Source organism: Malania oleifera, chromosome 2 (genome assembly GCF_029873635.1).
Source record: "Malania oleifera isolate guangnan ecotype guangnan chromosome 2, ASM2987363v1, whole genome shotgun sequence".
Taxonomy (NCBI): Eukaryota; Viridiplantae; Streptophyta; class Magnoliopsida; order Santalales; family Ximeniaceae; genus Malania; species Malania oleifera.
In genome coordinates this window covers 135,607,878-135,630,077 of record NC_080418.1, presented here as the reverse complement: position 1 = coordinate 135,630,077, position 22,200 = coordinate 135,607,878, and the positions used below count along the sequence as shown (strand labels likewise).

At 34.3% G+C, this 22,200-nt stretch overlaps 1 protein-coding gene across 1 annotated transcript in view; it reads left to right on the top strand.

Annotated features, from left to right (window-relative positions):
- The first annotated feature begins 6,836 nt into the window (after positions 1 to 6,836).
- The window catches only part of LOC131149579 (Holliday junction resolvase MOC1, chloroplastic), a 38,324-nt gene continuing 22,960 nt past the window's right edge, over positions 6,837 to 22,200 (top strand). The window contains exons 1-4 of the mRNA XM_058100159.1: positions 6,837 to 7,349; positions 11,541 to 11,646; positions 13,910 to 13,962; positions 17,638 to 17,769. Of these exons, the coding sequence (XP_057956142.1) occupies positions 6,945 to 7,349; positions 11,541 to 11,646; positions 13,910 to 13,962; positions 17,638 to 17,769 (696 nt within the window). The 5' untranslated portion in view covers positions 6,837 to 6,944. The remainder of the gene's footprint in view (positions 7,350 to 11,540; positions 11,647 to 13,909; positions 13,963 to 17,637; positions 17,770 to 22,200) is intronic.

The following is a 22,200-nucleotide window of genomic DNA, read 5'->3' as shown; positions in this document are numbered from 1 at the left end:
TAGGAGAAAAGATACTAACCTCCCTTTAAATTTGGCAAAAAAATACTGACCTCTTATGAGATTTTAAAAATTTTAAAGATCTCTCTTGAGATTTAAAGAATTAAAAAAAAAAAAAAACCTCCCTTAAGGTTTGTCAAAAAAATACAAACTTTAATTGCACAACTCTTCCTCCCTTCTTCATTTGCCTCTCATTAGCCATCTCGAGCCTCACTACTCTTCCTCCTTTTTGTGGTAGTCTCTCCTCTCCAGCCGCAGAACTCGTCCTCCCTTCTTCGTTCGCCTCTCCTTGTGCTCGTTATCTACTGGAGCTTTTGCGAAGTCCTTCACACAACACTTCCTCCCCCTAGAATCCCTTCTTTGTTTGCCTCTCTGTTTGGTCATCTTCAACTCCTCATCGCACAACAATTGGGAGCCAATCCATTCATCATTGTAGCCAACAAAGCTGATACTTCACTACTTGTTTTTAAAGAAAACAACAATTGTTTATGTTTTTATGTTTTAATATATGTGGATGACATATTAAGCACTGGATCAAGTTTGGCTACCGTCAATTGAGTAATTCATTGCTTAAAAGAATCATTTGCTATCAAAGACTTTGACCCTCTTAACTTTTTCCTTGGTGTAGAAGCACTTAGATGCAGGGAAGGTATTTATCTCACTCAGCGCAAATATATAGTGGATTTGCTCAAAAAGAGCAACATGGATAAGACAAAACCATGCAATAGCCCAATGGCTTCCACTTGCAATCTTACTTCAACAGATGGCAAATCGTGTGCTGATGCAAACCTTTACAAAAGTATTGTCGGCAACATGCAATACCTTGCATTTACACGACCTGATTTGGGTTTTGCAATTCATAAAGTCAACACGGTTATGCATAATCCTCTTGAATCACACTGACAAGCCATAAAGCGAATACCTCACTAAGTTAAATATTCGATTTCAATAAACTTGCTAATCTCTAAAGCTGCAGACTTCAAACTCCATGCATTCTCAGACTTAAATTGGGTAGCAGATAGGGATAATAGAAGATCCGTGGGTGCTAATTGTATTTATCAGGGTCCTAACTTGATCTCTTGGAGCTGTAAACAGCAGCCAACAGTGGCTCGTAGCAACACTGAGGCTGAATACAAGGCATTGGCAAACACAACAGCCGAGCTAATGTGGATCAAGTCAATTCTAACTAAACTCGGAATTTCTATTCAACAACCACCTATTCTTGGGTGCGACAACATTGGTGTCACTTATCTCACATCCAAACTTGGGTTTCATGCAAGAACGAAACACATAGAGATCGATTTTCATTTTGTTCAAGATCAAGTCCACTGCAAATAATTAATAGTTCAATTCATCTCTAGTCATGATCATTAGCTGATGCACTAACAAAACCATTACCGCCAAAGAAGTTCCGAGATGTTCATTCCAATCTGAATGTTCATGATCTCCCCTTCAAATTGAGGGGGGCGTGTAGAAAATCAAGTGAGTTCAATTGAAATCACTATTGAAGATTAGGAGAATTGATCCTGCCATACGGTCAATGAATACCAAAATACTTATTGAAGTTTAGGGATGAGGAGATATGATTCAGAGGACTTCAAACTTAAATTTGAATTTGAATTTGAATATTAGGAAATTAGTTGTAAATTTGTGTATACATATATTGCATGTAAGCTACAAGCAAATTAATGAGAAATACATAAATCTTTCAAACACTTTCTCTTTTCTATTTATTTGCAAATCTCTAGTATTTTCCTTGCCTATTCTATTGCAAATCTTGGAATAATCTAACAGAAGTCACATTAATTTGAATTTAATGGCGCCCAAGGGTTTGAGCTTAATGCAACACTACACACACAGAGTGCTCTCAAAATGGAGACATAAAAGTGTTCATTTCTTCTGCTAAAGAGCATTAGCAGAGAAGATGTGTTACTAGTAATTTGTAAATGAAACTCACTAGTTGACTGTTAATGAGTAAACAAAAAATGATAGCTATGACGTAAATGCATCACAATTCGTATAAATTTTTTAACTTTTAATACATTAATGCGCTCTGTTTCGAAAGTATTGGGTTCTACTCAAAGGTTCTTTTACACTATGTTAGTATATAAATTAAATAGCATTTAACATTCTTTAAATCAAAAGCATGATTACTGCACATGAAATACAAAGAGTTGCCCCCATGGGCATGGTGTGGTGGAAAGACATCAGCACGTAAGAAGGAGTATCAGGGGTTCAATTTCAAGTAGATACACTCACAGAACCAGCGGTATCTGTGGATGGTGAGAATTTACTCTGTAAGCCAGCTGAGACCGTGGATGGTGAGAGTTCTCTATAAGCCAGCGAGGACCGTAGATGGTAATGGAGATGTGTCCCGGGGGTCAGGTTGGCCGAACGTCCAATTGATGCACGAAAGCTGTGTCCGCATGCCGGACTTTACCTGATCAGCGAGACCTAAGGGGAGGACATTGATCCATAGGTTTGGTGCCAAACCAGGTGGTTCAAAAGGCTTGTTGGGGACTGGAGTTCTTATGTAATAAAAAAAAAAAAAATACAAAGAGTTAATATTGTTCCTATGAAAAAAAAATAAATTGTGTATACAAAATTAAATTTCATCTTATCTATACAAAATATATATTCTTTTAGAAACTAATATTTTTTTAAATCAAAATACCCTATATAAGCCTAATACATAATAATTTGTTATGTCTACACGCTTTTCTCATGTTTAACCAAAATTTCAAATAGATAACAATAGCATACTAATGAGAATAGTTATTAAAAATAAACAAGTACCCCTATGCATATCCAATTGGATAATAGAATTAATGCTCTGCGAAATGTCATAGAACGATGTTTTGGAGTTTTAACAGATTTTCAATACTTTAATAAAGGCCTACATATAGCATTAGGAAACAAAAGTATAATGTAATTACATGTTGTGTTGTACATACTTTTATTAGAATGAATACTAGTCAAGATGACTTATTTGAGGAATTTGGAGAAGAAGATGTGGTTATTGGAGAATGAACAAATGTAAATGCCCCTCGACTTGAATATGATACTACCCTATCACAGCTATGCATCATGGCTCGTAAACATGATGAAATTGCTCGGAAGATGTGGGATGATTATAGTAATGAACATCATGATTTTGAATGATCGGTGTAACTTTATTGTAATAGAAAACTGCGTGATTTCTACTTTTTGTAATTGATTGATTATTCTAATTTGTAAGAATTAATAGACTTATGGTGATTTTTTCTTTCAATGAATCAATAAGTAAAAATATTTTACTCATCATTAACATTTGATTTTTCTTAATTTTTAATTATATTAAAATATTTCTTAATTTTAATAATATTTAATATAAAGAGAAGTGCAATGAAAAATGGATTTCCTTCATTTTTTTTTTCTTTTCCTTTACTCAAACAAATGAACAAGTGTAAATAACATAATAAGGGAGGTCATTGTCTTTTTCCGTTATTATAATTCTAGAAGGTAAATAAAAAAATTTGAAAGTAAACAATCAAATAGATCTTTTATTTTTAATTTTAGGTTAAAAAATGAGAACAACATCCAGACAGGTTTTTAGTTTTTGTTTTCAGTTTTAATGATAGAATCAAATACAACAACAAAACCAAGCCTTAGTCTCATTAAGTGGGGTCGGTTATATGAATCCTAATCCACCAATTTATGCGATCATGGACCATTTCTTTTGATAGATTCAAAGATATTAAATCCTTACTCACTATCTCCTCCCAAGTTATTTTAGGTCTACCCCTACTCCTTCTACTACCCCCCACAGTAACTAAGTCACTCTTCCTCACAGGTGCACTATAAGGCCTACGTTGCAAGTATCCATACCATTTGAGTCGTCCCTCCCTTATCTTATCTTCTATAGGAACTACACCTAACTTACCACGAATATGTTCATTCCTTAATTTATCTTTCAATGTTATACCACTCATCCATCTAAGCATCCTCATCTCGGCAACTTTTACTTTTTGGATATTATGTTTCTTCGTCGCCCAACATTCTGATCCATATAGCATAGCTGGTCTTATAGCTGTCCTATAAAACTTTCCTTTCAATTTTAAGGGTATTCTACGATCACATAAAACACTTGAAGCACTTCTCCATTTTACCCAACCTGCTTTAACTCTATGCATTACATCATCTTCAATTTCTCCTTCAACTTGCATTATAGATCCACGGTATCAAAATCTACAAGTGCTATTTATTTCTTCATCATCAAGTTTAACTTTGTCTCCAATATTCCTCCTATTATTACTAAAATTACATTTCATATATTATGTTTTATTTCTACTTATCTTAAAGCCTCTAGATTCCAAAGCTTCTTTCCATAATTCTAACTCAGCCTCTACTCCATCCCTAGTTTCGTCAATTAATACAATATCATTTGCAAACAACATACACCATGGAACCTCCTTTTGAATACTCTTAGTTAATTGGTCCATCACTAAAGCAAAAAGATAAGGACTCAAAGCAGATCCTTGATATATACCTATGGTAATTGGAAATTCTCTAGTTTCTCCATCTATAGTATTTACACTAGTCATGACTCCATCGTACATATCCTTAATGACATCGGTATACCTACAACATACACCCTTTTTTTTTTAAAGCCCACTATTGAACTTCCCTAGGTATCCTATCATATGCTTTCTCAAGGTCAATAAATATCATATGCAAGTCCCTCTTCTTTTCCCTAAACTTTTCCATTAATCTTCTTAAAAGATAAATAGCTTTTGTGGTAGATCTCCTAGGCATAAAACCAAATTGATTTTCTGAGATCTTCGTTTCTAACCTTAATCTTTGTTCAACTACTCTTTCCCATAGTTTCATCGTATGACTCATAAGTTTAATTCCACGATAGTTATTACAATTTTGAATATCTCATTTATTTTTGTATATAGGTATTAAAGTGCCTCCATTCATCTGGCATTTTCTTAGTTTTTACAATTGTATTAAATAAATTAGTTAACCATATAATTCCGTTATCACCCAAGCATTTCCAAACTTCAATTGGGATGTTATCTGGTCCCATAGCTTTCCCATTTTTCATCTTTTTTAGTGCAAACTTAACTTCGTTAACTCTAATTTTGCGAATAAATCTTATATTTTTAGTCTTTTCCTCATTTGACGATTCTAAATTTAAGCCTTCTATTTGGTTTTCATTAAACAACTTACTAAAGTAACTTCCCCATCTTTCTTTAATATCTTCGTCCTTAACCAAGACAACATCATCCTCACTTTTTATACATTTTACATTTCCTAAGTCCTTGTTCTTCCTTTCTCTAGCTTTAACAAGTTTAAATATATCTCTTTCCCCTTTTTTTGTACCTAATCTATCATACAAACTATTAAATGATCTATGTTTAGCTTCACTAACGGGCCTTTTTGCATCTTTTTTTGCCTCCTTATATTTTTCAAAGTTATCTCTGTTTCTACATTTTTGCCACGTTTTATACCAAATTCTTTTTGTCTTTATGATTTTTTGTACATCTTTATCCCACCACCAACTTTTTTTGCTATTTGAGAATCTTTTCCTTGATTCGCGTAAAATCTATTTTGCTATCTTTTTAATAGAGCTAGCTAATCTATTCCAAATAGTATTTGAATCTATCTCATCCTCTAAGATCCAATCCCCATCTTTGATTATTTTATCTTTAAATTTTATTATATTTTCTCCTTTTAGGTTCCACCATCTAGTTCTCCTACACTGGTTTATCTTTTTTCTTCCATTTTTTAATGCATATATCTAACACTAACACTCTATGTTGTGTGGTTAGACTTTCACCTGAAATAACTTTACAATCCTTGCATGATAAACAATCTACCCTCCTAGTTAAAAAAAAATCTATTTGACTTCTATTTTGCTCACTTTTAAAGGTTATTAAGTGTTCTTCTCTCTTCTTAAAGCAAGTATTCATTATACTAAAATCATATGACATAGCAAAGTCTAAGATCATCTCCTCAGACTCATTTTTGTCTCCATATCCATATCCTTTATGTATCTTTTCATAATTTTTATTATCTCTTCCAACGTGTCCATTTAGATCTCCTCCTATAAATATTTTCTCAGTCCCTAGTATACCTTATATAATACTATCCATATCTTCCCAAAATTGTCTCTTAAGATTTTCTGCTAAGCCAACTTGAGGAGCATAAGCACTAATGATATTTATTATCTTTTGTCCTAATACCATTTTGATTTTTATAATTCTATCCCTTACTCTAGTTACATCCACAACGCCATCTTTTAAGTTTTTGTTTATAATAATGCCTGCTCCATTCTTATGTTTTTCTTTTCTAGTGTACCAAAGTTTAAATCGTGATTTATCGATTTCTCTAACTTTCTCCCCACCCACTTAGTTTCTTGAAGGCAAATTATGTTAATTTTTCTTCTAATTATTGTATCCACAATTTCCATGCTTTTACCCATAAGTTGTTTTTTTTTTATTTTTTATTTTTAGTTTCATTCATGATTTCCAATTTTCAAATATTTAGCAGTAATACCAAATAATTTCTAAAATTTCTAATTTCTTGTCAAATTTTAGGTAACGTACTAAATTTTATTTAATTATTTATTTTTCATATTTAAACAAATGCTAGAATTAAGTTAAATTTATTGAAGTTGAGTATAAAAATCTTGATTTAAATAATGGAATAAAAAATTATGGTGCTTGAAAAATGCATCGCTAGAGTTATATTTTGAGAAATAATAATCTTTTAAATTTCGAATGTTCTACTCGGAGAATTTTTAAAATTGAATTGTTTTTGTTTTTAAATGAAAATTGTGGGGTTTAACGTTCGAAGGTTTAGCTCGACTGTTAAAAAGAAGAGCAGAGGCCACGCAGGAGCAGTGAGGATGTGCTCCTTCTCTCTCCGTACTGTTAGCGCATGTGTATTTGTTCATTTTGATGGAACTCCATCAAATCAAACCGCGGCATCTGTCATTTCCAACCTATTATATGAACTCCATATCCGCCAAGCTTGGAGCAAAACTCGTCTCCACTTCCGCTAAATTTAGGGGTATCTGTTCATCTTCCCTAAATTTGGAGAACACCCAGAAGCCAGTTCGCAGACTCACTGGCAGAAACAGTGGTTCGTTGGGTAGTGTTAGGGTTTCCGAGGCACAGCTTAAGGAAAACTGGTTAGAATCTCTATCTTGCCCATTTCCATTTCCGGGGGAGGAAGTGCGCTCGTGTGGTGAAGAAGACGAGCCCCGAAGTAATGTTGAAACAGAATGGGTAATTGGCATTGATCCAGATCTTTCTGGGGCGTTGGCGCTCTTGAAGAGCGATGAGTCAGGGTGTTCCGCTCAGGTAATGGCCGCTTGGTTTTTCGGCTTTGTTTTATTGAATTGTATTATTTTTTGTTACTTTTTTTGATAATGCTGCTGCTGCTGTTGTTATTACTTAGAAAATTAGCGTTTGTATGGATAATTTTTGAGTTTGAAATTCCTGTGACTAGTAACTAGGAAAACTATATATCAATGTGACATCTTTATTATCTTCGTCATTGCATTTTGAAGCCCTCATCGCGTAGGTGAATGGATCTTTTATTTATTATTATTTTTTGGTGGGAAAAGAAGATTTATTAAAGTGGGAGGAGAAAACAACGAGGAGGACAATGTATCCTCCTAAACAGCAACACAAAGGGGAGGATAGACCATGGTTTTAAATAACGGCCGTTACGTAGCGTAACGGCCGATACGTAACGTAAATTAAGGGCTCCGAAACCGATACGGGCCGATAATGCCGTTCGGAAAAAATTCATAGCCGTAACGGTCCGTAACGGCCGTTACCCCTACGTTACACTCCGTAACAGTCAGTTACGGACCATTACATGCCGACAACTTGCAGAATCTCTTTCTGTTGCGCAGCGTTCCTTTCCCCCTTTCTCGAGTCCCAAGCACCCATCTAACATTCAATCTACCTAAATCTAACATTCAAAGAGCGAAAAAACTTACTTGCAGTTTTGTTGGCCGAGCCGCCGAAGCTATAAGAAGGCTTCACGCCTTCACTCCTTCGAAGCCTGAGTTGATCTACTCATCTTCGTAGCCTTCGTTTCCTAAATCCTGAACCTAACTAAGTTCTTCGAAGCTCGAGAGTGGCCGAAGGCAGCTTCATCCGCCAGTCGTTGCACTCGCCGCCACCAGCCAGCCCTCTGCCAGTCGTCGCACTCGCCGCCACCAACCAGCCCTCCGCCAGTCGTCGCACGAAGCTTCGAGGCTCCTCCATCCTTTGAGTCGCCTCCCCTCTCTCGGTCTCACTCAGAGTCTCAGACTCTCTGCCTCTCTGGCCTCTGCTCATCTCGCGTATGAGATAAGCTTTATTTCAGTAACACTCAACACCCACAGCCACATCTTAAACATTTTATTATGTTTTTTTTTAATTATAATTTATTGTAAGTTATGTTTGTTAAATTGAATTAAAAAAAAAGGAGTAATTTAATAGAGTAAAAAGCTTTAAAATTTCAGATTCATTTAATATGCAAATTGGTTCCTAAACAATTTAAGCATGTCATATTCAGTTTTGATTAACATACTTTTATTCATTCTTTACGTATTCTTTCTTTCCTTTTGGTTTCATTGCATATAAAATATATATTATTTTAAAATAAATGACTATGACATGGCATTCCAAAAATATGGAGTGGACAATTTCTCATGTTCTATTTCTATGCTATTTTATATTTGTGAGTAAAACAACATTTTGCATAATTTGATGAACGTCATTTTCCTTATATCCCTACATCTCAGGCTTAGCCCCTTACTTCCCTCCACTATTCCAGTTTTTTGGAACCCAATCTTATCCGTACTAACCCCCCTCCGTTATCTCCTGCACTTCAGTCTTCCCCAATTACTTAGTCCTACTCTAATCCATGTGTTATTTGTACTAATCCAATCTAAGAGTCTTTGCAAGATACTGATTCCATTGCAGGTCCCTCTTCGCTCACTCCGGCCTCTAGCCCGCTCTCTCCAATGGCATAGTCAGCTCCTCCTAAGGCACAGATGGCTCCTCCTGCTCCTGCTCCTGCTCCTGCTTCAGCCAACCTGCTTGGTTCTCATCCCATGCTCACGCGTGCTAAGGATGGTATTTTTAAGACTCGCCATCCTACAAATCTTGGTGTCTTGCGCTCCTTTGGCCTTCTTTCAACTCTACTTGTCTCCGCTAAGCCTAAAGGCTTCAAATCTGCTGATAAGAATCCTTCCTAACTTGTGCCATGAATTAAGAAGTTCGGACTCTGCAAAATAATCACACTTGGATTTTGGTCCCTCACCCTGCCCACACCAACATTATGGGCTCCAAATGGGTGTTCCGGACCAAATATCTTCTTAATGATTCCATTGAAAGACTCAAGGCTCGTCTTGTTGCCAAAGGTTACACCCAGGTCCCTGGTCTTGACTACACTAATATTTTCAGCCCTGTTATCAAGGCTACTACTGTTCGTGTTGTACTTTCTCTTGCGATAACCAACCAATGGCCCCTTCGCCAACTTGACGTCAAGAATGTTTTCCTCAATGGTACTCTCACTGAAAATGTCTATATGGAGCAACTCCTAGCCACATTGATCCTTGTTTCCCTAATCATGTCTGTCAATTGAGGAAAGCTCTCTATGGCCTCAAGCAAGCTCCTCGTGACTGGTTTCAGCATTTCAGCTCTTTTCTTCTCTAACTTGGGTTTACTTGCAGTCGTGCTGACACATCTTTATTTGATTTTCATAAGCATTTTGCAGTTATTTATTTACTTCTTTATGTTGATAACATCATTATTACTGGGAACAACAAGTCTCAGATTTGAATTTTAAGGGATAAAGCCAAGTAAAGTGGGAGTAATCATCAAGGAAGATAAAATAATACATAAAAACCGAATTTGATTTGACAAGGGAGGGACCCCAAATATCGCAATGAACGAGGTCTAAAACTGAGGAGGACCTACGTTCATTATGTGAATAGGGCAAGCGATGATTTTTCGCAAGTTGACAAGTGATGCATAATTGAGAAGAAGGCAATATAAAGGTAAGATAAAGATGGCCTTTTTTATTTAATGAAGAGATTAGAGAATGATTTACATGTCCAAGGCGAGCATGCCATAAATCATAAGAAGTGAGTAATGTTTTATTTTTAAGAATAGAAATAAAGATCAAGTTGCCACGCTCTAGCACATATAAGCCGTTATCCCTCTTACCAATTGCTACCACCCTTCCTGTTTGACGATTCTGAATAGAAAAAAGATCATTAGTAAAAGTAACAGCCAAAGGGAAATCAGATGTTAATTTACTAATTGAAAGTAAATTTTTGGTGAGATGTGGAACAACTAAGACATCTAATAAATGAACATGAGGAGCAGGGGAAAGACAACCTGTATGAGTAATAATTTAGGATGCATCATTTCCCACAATTACAGAGTCCTTTCAATTGTCACACATGTTAATGAAAAGTGAAAAATATAATTCTTCTGTCTATAGTAGTTTGAAACCAATGTAAAATTTACCACCTTACTAAAGAATGTTAGTAATTTTAACTAAAGGATTCAAAATATTTTAAAATTATTTTCAGGAAGGATTATATATGCATATACCAATATAAGTAAGGCTGCTTTCCACTCACCCGCTATCCTACCCGCTGCTGCTATTTGAAACCTTGGATCGAGCCCTAGCTTACTTATCTCCTTTACTCAATCTAAGCCCTTCTTCTGTCTCCATTCTATTTGATCTGAGCCTAGCTTTGCTCGACGTCCATGGCAGAAACACAAGCTCTAATTTCCCAAAAGATTAGTCTATTATTTGGGTTTGAGCGCTTAACTGTGTTTGGTATTTGGAATCTTTGGTAGGGATATAAGGAAACCAAATAGGTAGGGACTTTGAGACACGAAGATCGAGAGACTTGAGTTGCTACAGATAGACATGAAAGTTGACACAAGGGTTTAAGGCTGGTAAGGCTTCATGCGTATCTGCCTGCTAGGAGTACCAGAAAAGCATGGAATCCATGCATCTTTTTAAGTTATCATGCTTATCCTTATTAGGTCATGGGAAAGTTTGGTCTGGTTCTAGCTATGCTAGGACACATAACTATATCACTTTTTTCTGCCCATGAATATGTTTCTTAGTTTATTTAGCTTCAAAGTCTTTGCACTTCCTGTTTTATGCATGCATTTAGTTGCAGGAGATCTTTGCTGAACATATGATCCCCTTGATCCATTGCTTATAATACCTTTTGGCTGCTTAAGCCTTATTTTGCTCAGTCTTAATTATATCCTAATAATATGGTTACTTTTTGACCATGCATATTTGTATGGAGTCCTAGAAAATACTAAGTAGTGACATCTTGCTTATCAAGAATGACACTTATCTTGGCATTGTTGGGGTGTATAGGATTTTGCTACCTTTGAAACACATTTCAAGGATTTCATTACATTGCCTTCAATTGTACATGTTCTGTACTTTTTATATCAAATTAAAAAATAATTTGTTTCACAAGTTGTACAGTGGTTTTCTTCCTGTCTTGGTAGGTATTTGATTCTCCTCATTTACAAGTGCTAGTTGGAAAACGAGTTCGAAAGCGTTTAGATGCCAAGTCAATTGTTCATTTGCTTCAAAGTTTCAATGCACCAATTGGTATGATATATTTCCATTGCTTTCAAGGGTTTCTCATAGTTTAGTTCTTACATTTTTTACTGTTTGACTTGTGCTTGGGCTGTGGGTTGGATGAATGCCTATTGCCATATTCATGGACAATGTAGGAATATTGTTATAGCATCCTAGTGGTACCTACTTTCTAGTTCTTCCATAAAAAATAGTTCAGAAATGAAGCAATTAAATATTCTGGAAAAATTCTAGGACTGCTTGGCTGTAATTTTTTCTCTTTTTCCATTGTGCAAGACTAGGCATGCACACTTTTTTGCATGGAAGTATATGGTAACTAAATATTTAACACTATCATAAAAACCAAGAAAATGCCAACTGAATGGAGGAAAAACACTTTGATACCTATGTACAAAAACAAAGGTGATATTCAAAATTGTAATAATTATCATGGAATTAAACATACGAGTCATAAGATGAAACTATGAGGAAGGATAATTGAACAAAGAATTAGATTAGAAATGAGGGTCTCAAAGAAACAGTTTGGTTTTATCCCTAGGAGATCGACTGCAAAATCTATTTATCTTTTAAGAAGATATATGGAAAGGCTTAGGAAAAAGAATAAGGACTTACATATGGTTTTTATTGACCTCAAGAAAGCCTATGATAGGATATCTAGAGGAGTTATACAGTGGATTTTAGAAATGGAGGAAGTATGCTGTAGTTATATTGACATAATTGAGGAAATGTATGGTAGAGTAACGACTAGTGTTAAGACTGCAGGTGGAGAGTCTAGAGAATTTTCAGTCACAATAGATATACATCAAGGATTTTCTTTGAGCCCTTATCTTTTTGCTGTAGTGATTGATGAACTTACTAGGAGTATTGAAAATGAGATCCTATGGTGTATGTTGTTTGTAGATGATATTGTTTTGACTGATGGAAGTAAGGGTGCAATAGAATGTAAGTTAGAATTATGGGGCAAAGCTTTAGAATCTAGGGGCTTTAGGACAAGTAGAAATAAGACAAAATATATAGCCATGGTAGGAGGAATATTGAAGAAAAGTTTAAACTTGATGGCTAAGAAACCAATAGCACTAGTAGATTTTGATACCTTGGATCTTTTATTTAAGCAGTGAGAATAATTAAAGAGAATGTAAATACTGTAGAGTTAAAGCAAATTGGGCAAAATGTAAGAGTGTTATAGGTGTGCTGTGTGATTGTAGAATACCCTTTAATTTAAAAGGAAAGTTCTATAGGGATGCTTAAAGACCAGCCATGCTATATGGGTCAAAATGTTGGGCAATTAAGAAACACCATATTCAAAAAGTAGAAGTTGTCAAAATGTGAATGCTAAGGTGGTTGTGTGATGTAACATTGAAGGACAAATTAAGGACCAAGTATATTCACGACAAGTTAGGCGTAACATCGGTAGAAGATGAGATAAGGGAGGAAGCAACTTATATGGTTTGGGCATTGCAACACAGGTCAAATAATTCACTATTGAAGAGGAGTGAACTAGTTACCCTTACTCTGGTAAGAGAAGGGGTAGGGATAGACCTAAAATAACATGGAATGAGAAAGTAAGGAAGGATTTAATAGCGCTATTAAGCTATCCGAGAAAAATTTCCTCAAACAAGTTAATTGGGGGGAAAGGATTCATGTAGCCGACCCCACCTGGTAGGACTTAAGGCTTAATTTGTGGTTTGTTGTTGTTGTTATAACATGTGAGGTGAAAAATACTTGCAGTACATGATTTGACATCATCCCTTTGGGGAATGTGCCATGTTTTTTACTCAGCCACAAAACTTGTGGTACTTGCTTCCATGTGGATGACTAAATCACCAACTTATTGGGGGAAAAAAACCTGGATTTGTCCTTAGCAACATTAGTAGTACTGTCCAAGGAAAATATTTTACTGGAGAGTGCGAGATGGGAGACAGTAATGGATGTTATTGGTAAATTTGTGTGTTTGAGTCGGATGCCTTATGTGCATGGTGTATTTCTGTCACTTTAATAATAGAGGAAAAAATTATGCCATGTTCTTGCAGCTCTTGACCTTGGCATGTATTCAAGCTTTCATCCCGAGGAAATATAATTAGCAACATGATGACAAGTGAGACTTAAACTGGATCTGGATTATACTATTTTCATCTTGTCATAATTCTGAAATCAAATATCTTGTTTGATCATGATAGCCATTTGCTTTTTGTTTTTAATTGTCCTAAATTTTTGTCATCCAATCACGTTTTTTCCTAGAAGATCTCTGTGCTGAAGTGAATTTTTGTTACTCCAGGAACTACTGCTTATATAGAGCAATCAATCCCTTTTCCACAAGATGGGAAACAGGTTAGTGGAGTCCCTTTTGGCAGCAGGAAATTATTTCTTCTGTTATGGTCTATTGCAGTTGTACAGAAAAAAATATTTTCATATTTTTCATTATCATGGATTCTAAGTTGAATGCTGATGTTTTGTTTCTTTCAACTTTTAAACATTACATTACCTTGATTTTTTTTTGTGGTATAAGAATTTTTTGTAAACAGATTCTTATTCAACTTTCAGGAGCAAACTTACTCATAATCATTAAGTTCTTTCTTCTTGATGGAAGTTCAACATTTCCATGAATGATTTTCTTGTATCAATTTTCTCCTTGTGTATGTGTTTTTTTTTTTCTTTAGTTGTCTTATTTTACCTCCTTGCATCTGAAGTTTTCATCATGGTGCTTTCTTTTCTACTATATTGTTTAATAAAGTTTAGTTTTTAGAAACCAGGATTAGATTAACAACTTGGAATATAGGGACACTTACGAACAAAAGTATGGAAATAGTGGAAATAATGTTTAAAAAGAAAATTAATTAAATCTGCCTTCAAGAGATGAAATGGGTTGGGTAGAAAGCTAGAGAAATTGAAAATCAGGATTTAAACTTTGGTGCACTAGAAAAGAGAAACACAAAAACAGGGTGGAAATTATTGTAGACAAAGACCTAAAAGAGAATGTAGTAGATGTTGAAAGAATAGGAGATAGGATCATTAAAATTAGGATAGCTCTAGGCCTAGAGATAGTAAATGTCATTAGTGCGTATGCTCCCCAAATAGGTTTAGCAGAAAATCTTAAAAGATAATTTTGGGCTAGTGATACAATCATAGATTTTGCCATGTCTTACGATTTGGTTGTGTTGAATACTTGCTCTATGAAAAAGGGAAAGAACACTTAATAACTTTCAAGATTGGACTTAATAAAAGTCAAATAGGTTTCTTCTTAACTTGAAAGGGGGATCGTCTATCTTGTAAGGATTGTAAAGCTATTCTGGGTAAAAGTTTAAGTACACAACATAGAGTCCTCATACTAGATATGCACACTAAAAAATGGAAGAGAAAGAGTAACATAAATCAACACAAGAGGACTAGGTGGTGGAGCTTAAAGGGAGATAAAATAGTAAAATTTAAAGATAAAATGATCATAGAGTGTGATTGGATAGTTGGGGGTAAGTTAGATGCAAATATTGTTTGGAATAAAATGAAAAACTCTATCGTAAGGATATACCAAAAGAGGTTTTAGGTGAATCCAAAGGTAGACACTCATGTAGTAAATAAAGTTGGTGGTGGGATGAAGAAGTCCAAAAAGCCGTTAAGACAAAAAGAAAACATTTATAAACTTGCTAGAGTTAGAGAAAGAAAATGCAAAAATTTAGGTGATGTAAAATGTATAAAGGACGAGAATGATAATGTCTTAACTAGAGAAGAGGACATAAAAGAGAGGTGGCAAAGATACTTTGATAAGTTGTTTAAAGAAAACTAAAATGAAAGATTGAGCTTAGAAGTGACAAATAAAGAGAAGACAAAAAATAGGAGATTTATTTGCAAAATTAGAGTTTTTGAAGTTAAGATGCCGCTAAAAAAGATGAAAAATGGAAAATTTATATGGTCAGATAAAATATCAATTGAAGCTTGGTTAACTAATCTACTCAACATTATTATAAAAACAAAGAAAATGCCAAAGGAATGGAGGAAAAGTATGTTAATATGTACATTAACACATTTATATAAAAACAAAGGCGATATTCAAAACTATAATAGCTATCGTGGAATTAAGATTCTGAGCCATATGATGAAATTATAGGAAAGAGTAATTAAATGTAGAATAAGACTAGAAACAAGGATTTCAGAAAATCAATTTGGTTTTATGCCTGAGAGTGGGAGATCAACAAAAAAAAGCTATTTATCTTTTATAAAGTTTATGGAAAAAAAGAGGGACTTGCATATGGTTTTTGTTGATGTAGAGAAAGCATATGATAGAGTACCTAGGGAAGTTCTTTGGTGGGTCTTCGAAAAGAAGGGGGTATGCAGTAGATTCGCAAAGGTAATTAAGGATATGTATGATTAGTGACTAGTGTTAGGATTGTAGGAGGGGAATCTAAAGATTTTCCAATCACAATAGATGTTCATTAAGATTCTACTTTGAGTTCTTATCTTTTTACTTTAGTGATAGTGAAACTTACTAGGAATATCCAAAATGAGATCCCTTGGTATATGTTGTTTGCAAATGATATTGTGTTGATTGATGATTGTAAAAGTGGGGCGTAATCTAAGCTAGAACTTTGGAGAACCGCATTAAAGTCTAAAGGTTTTAGGATAAGTAGGAATAAGACAGAATATATGAAATATAATTTCAATAATATAAGGAGTATTAATGGAGAGAAGATTAAACTTGATAATCAAAAAATTAATTGCACTAATAGATTTAGATATCTTGGATCTATTATGCAAGCCGAAGGGGAAATTGAATAAGATGCAATTCATAGAATTAAAACAGGTTGGGTAAAATAGAGGAGTGTGTCAAGTGTGTTGTGTGATCGTGGAATACCTTAAAAGAAGGAATGTTTGATAAGACAGCTATAAGGCCGGCTATGCTTTATGGTTCCAAATGTTTGACAACTAAGAAATGAGCATATACGCAATAATTAGACATAACACCAGTTGAAGACAAGATAAGGGAGGGGAAGGTTAGATGGTTTGGGCATTTGAAACGTAGGCTTAGTAGAGGACATGTGAGAAGGAGTAAGTTAGTTATTGTTTCTAGCATGAAAAAGGGCTTGGAATAGGCATAAAATAACTTGGAATGAGGTAGTGAGGAAGGATTTAAAATTCCTTAATCTATTAGAGGAAAACACTCTCGATCGGGTGAATTGGCGGAAAAGGATTCATGTAACCGACCTCACCTAGTGTGACTTATGGCTTATTGTTGTTGTTGTTGTATGAGAGGCGATACTATCCATATAGAATCTGTTTCTGCCCATTTATCTACATCTTAATACTTTTTTGTTTTTAAGCATCTGTGATGTTTGTAAACATGACATTCTGTGACATTTTAATCTGTTTCACGTTTGTATAGAAGCATTTTAGTGCGCCTTTCTGCTATATCCTCCAACTTGTGCCCTTTTCCATCATGTTAACCTTTTTGTGTTTGACTTTGACATAATACATTTGTTGTCCAACTTGTGCCCCTTTCCATCATGTTAACCTTTTTGTGTTTGACTTTGACATAATACATTTGTTGTTCTTAACCAGCGACAAGCCTCTAAAATATTTAAGTTACAATACAATTTAGAAAATATAATTGCGGGATTGTCTTCTGTCATGGATTGGGTTGCCATTGATAGACCATATCTTAATCTGCATTTACATTCTGAAATAACATGGGAGATTGGCCATGGATCTTCAATAAGTTGTCAGTGTCAAATAGAATGTCTATAATTGGTTGGATGGTACTATGGAAGCCTAGTCTTGTTATAAGTAGCAATCTAAATAATTTGGCAATTAACTTTGAAGAAGGCTCTACTAATTTTTATGTCATGGATGTACACCTGGAGAGCAGCTCTGCACACTTTAATCCTAATATTTATAGCATTTTATTTAATTATTCTGATTAGCTTTTATTTTTCTAGTTTTGTTATTTTGAATTGCAGCAATGATATTGCAAATCACCAGACTTCATACTGAATATTTTCTTCTTATGCAATTAAGGGATGGTGGAGTGGCGGATTTGGTTATGGGCTATGGATTGGGATCCTAGTTGCTTCTGGATTTTCTGTTGTTCCAGTGCCATCGTTCACGTGGAAGAATGAGTTTGAACTCTCTGGAGGTCCATCAAGCAAGGTCTGTCTGACCTGTGCACATATACAAGCATGAACCCTAAATAATGATATACATGCTTTTGTTTTGAAATTCCCTTTATTTTGAATTCAAAATAAACTTGATTGTTAGTGCAATGTTAATTTTGATTAAATTTCATCCATCAAGTATCAATACATATTTTTTCAAGTATACTCTTAGGATGTTACATTAATTGAAAATGTAAGTGCAGATTGGTTGCCTTCAAATATCCATTCTAGTTATTGTCCAGCCAGAAAAATCTCCTTTTCTGGTGGTGATATTATTATTCCCGCCACATATTGCATAATATCTCCCAAAAATAATACTTGCAATCTTCTGTGAACACTAGCAATTCTCTTTAGGGCGTTTGTCTGTACAAGTTACAGAAGAAAAATCCTATGATAAATAGCCAAGTGGCCATCGCTTTTTCACTTGGACCTTATGTGTGGGTCAATGTGCATTCTATATAGCAGAAAAATCAATTGTTCTAATGAATGCATGCCAACTGAAAAACAAACAAAAAAGAAAAAGAGAGATGGGCGATTGGGGACTCGAAAATTATTAGGAAGAGGTTCATCTTGGCCTGGACAATGAGGCCAAGTCTGCATTGTGCCTCAAGACACCTTTTATAACTAACATGCACATGAATCAAACATGTGTTAGTTTGCTGCATGCATGGTCTTAAATTCCACTAAATTGTTGAATTTACACCACCCTTGAATCAAATTGGCAGTTCATTTCTGTCTTATGAAATTTCTGTGGAAATCCCCTACAAATCATCCAAAATATATCAAAATCTCAAAATTTCAGCAAAAGGTGAAATTGTAACTCTAAATAAAATTTTCTCAAAATTAAAATTTGAGATTTGAAATCCAAATTGAAATTTCTCTCTTAATTAATCTTATTTTCGTAGTGAAACTAAAGATTCTTGCAAAAGGATATGAATGATTGGTTTCATATTTTTGAAATTTTCTGGAAAATTAAAGTTTGACATTAGCTACAACATTTTATTTGGCCATTTGTATCTAAAAAATTCATCAAAATTAAAATTTGAGATTTGAAATCCAAATTGAAAATTTTCTCTTAATTAATCTTAGTTTCGTAGTGAAACTAAGATTCTTGCAAGAAGGATATGAATGATCACTTTCAAATTTTTTAAATTTTCTGGAAAATTAAAGTTCGATATTAGCTACAACATTTTATTTGGTCATTTATATCTAAATTATCTGTATTGTATAACAAATAATTATTTTAATAACATATGAATTTCATTTACTTTAATTGAACTTATTCGATATGATTATTATAGTACAGTTATTGCACCTTATATAATACATAGGTGATTATATTTGATTTATAATATTTTTCTTCTAAATGTTGCATTATTATGTTTATTGACAATTTCTAAAGTTTCATTAAAGAATTCCATGCTTTATTAGTAATTTCCCTTTTTTCTTTATAAAAATTGAAATAGAAATCGAAATTTCCATAAAATTCTGTATTTTTGTAGCCTTGAAATATCAATCAAAATCAAAATTTAACACCTTGGCTGCATGATTGCATGTGTGGGTGACTGGTTTGCATGCGCATGTCTTTTTATTTGGTGCAAAAGTGCAAAAAATGTGGGTTCTATTAGTCTTCTATCTAGATTTTGCCTAGACCAAACGAGTAGAGTGCGGTAGCACCAGTATACCTGATGAATGAACTTGCATATACAAGATTTTTCACCATAAACTTCTACCTGTTTGCCAATAGTTTTCACTAGTTTGTGGGATCTATTTAGGCTCATAAATGTGCTGTCTGAAAGTTGAGAAAAATAATGTGGAACACATTGATAGGTTAACTGTCCAATGTGGATAGACTCTGTGAATTACGGTGTTATCCCAAGAGGGGGGGGGGGTGAATTGGGTATTTTAAAATTATTTAAGTTCATTTTACTGCTTAATCTCTATTTCAATGTTTAACAAAATAATCACAGAGGTCTGAAATTAATTCAAATAATTTTCTCAATAAACTCAATTATACCCAATTAATTATCAAGTTCTTGCAATATTAATCAACATACAAACATGCAAAAACTGATAATGAAATGTAGGCGGAAATTAAAAAGTTAAGGGAAGAGAGAAGACAAACACGATTTTATGAGGTTCAGCCAACCCAGCCTACGTCCTCGCCTTGAGCAACCCACTCAAGTATTCCACTAAATCCCTGCTCCTTTAACCGGGACGGAGCTTCCCTTACAATCCGCTGCTTACAAGAGGTACAACTTCCTCCTACTCCACTGCTTACAAGAGATACAACTTTCTCCTCAAACCCGGTTCACAGCCTGAACCGTGATTACAATATAGAAGTTACAATTCTACAAAACTCAATATTGCTTTTAACCAAGCTAGTGAGTACAATAGAAAATTCTAACACATATTCATATGCTAAAACTTGAAGCTCAATATGAATGTAACGATGAAATCGTTATATGAATGATATGCTTCCCTTTAATCAATATTTCCCAAAAATAGATTTCTTAAAAATAAGAACTTTGGAGATCTTAGGGTTTATTTTCAAATAACTTTAAGCAAGATTCGACAACAAGATCCTTTGAAATAATGTTAAATAATGCTCGGATTTATATTCCTAGTATCAAACAATTTGTTAATATCGAATCTTTAAATAAATATGACTTTGAATATTTTGCAAAGATTTAAACAATACTTTAAAAATATTCCTCAAAAATATGTTCCAAGAAGCTCTTAGAATTTCCAATCAAATACCCAAATACAAATCTTTGAACAAAAAACTAGTTTTAAAATATCTCAAAGATTTAGTTATTTCAAAAATAACTTTCTCAACTATTTATTCAATCAATCAATATACAATACCGAAATATTGATTTATGCTCTCAAGAAATATATTAAAATAATGAATGTGGGAAACAAAAAAATCGGATTTAAATGCTCAAAATACTCAAACCTCAATACCATCGTTGATTTCAGAATACATGCGTGAATATCGTTATTATCAACATAGCAAACGCCCAAAAACAGATGTGAATCAGTTGGAGTGCGGGTAGTAGTTCAGCAATATGTTCAAATCTCTCAATCTTATGCAAAGAGTGAGGCACTAGGGTTTAGAGGTTGTTTTTATAAGTAATCTCGGCCTTAGGTTAAGTCTTGATTGTTGGATCAATTAGATTAAGTAAATAATCCGTATGTTTTCTCGCTAAAGTTCAGAATTTTAAAGTTTCCGTAGGTTCAGTCGACTGACCTCTCGGGTTCAGTCATCTGATGTTCCTTAAAGCATTGAAAATTTTAGTCTGGACACAGGGTCAGACAACTGAACTGTAGGTTCAGTCTTCTGAGGGTGTTCTTCCTGTTTTGTGTTTCAACAGATAATTCTTCAGATAACTGAACTAAATCTTCAGTCTTCTGAGAAAATTTTTCAGACGTCTGAAGTAAAATTTCAGTCGCCTGAGGTTGCATCTTCAGACTTCTGAGGGTACACCTCAGTTGTCTGGGCAGATCAACTTCAGAAATTCCATTTTAGTATTCAAAATCATTTGTACTCTCTTGCTTTGATCTCTTATAAAATATTTTCCGGGGTTCAAAATTAGGTTTCTAAGTCCATGTTTAACCCTAGAAGATTTTCATGAGATGCATGTGTAGGATATATTTTAAGCTTCTAGCTTTATCATATAAAATATGCAAATACAATCAATTCTAAATACCCATTCCCATGACGATTTTGAACTTGACACTTGCATCTTCATTCTTCTACTCTTTTAGTTCCATGTATTGTGGCAGGTTGTATATGCTTTAATTCTCGTGGCTTCCATGACTTCCTCACCTTCCGTACATGCTAAAGAATGTTCCTGCTTACCATCTCAATGCACAGATCAAATAGCAAGTGATTTGTCATTATCAAAACAAGATTGGATTCATAGAGTCAACGGACCCTCTTAAAGATTTTTCTTTTCTTTTTCTTTTTCTCTTTTTTAACAAACGCTTCTACAAGGAATTGATGAAATAGTTGCTGCTACCAAAGCCAAATCAAGAGTGAAAGAGCAACAAAAACAAGTTTTTGCATCCAAGGATGCTGGAAATGTCCAGGATGTTGAATGAGCTCAAGGGAACACAAGCCCAAAAGAATCTGCCGATCAACAATGCAAGTTTAGAAAGGATAGAGTGAGGACGTTAGCTACGCATTGCAATCATAAAGTTGAATTTCAAATAAGGAAATATTCAAAAATGATTACTTATAAAGGAGAAGATATGGAAAAAAAGGCAATTGAGGTGCAAGAAATCAAAGGAAAACATGATAATTTGAAGATTTCTAGTCAAGTGAAAAGGAAAACTTGACATTTGGAAGTCCTAGATAAGCAAACAGGAGCTTACACTGAGTGATGGTGAGTTGTCTCACATGAAGGCAAATCATTTCTAA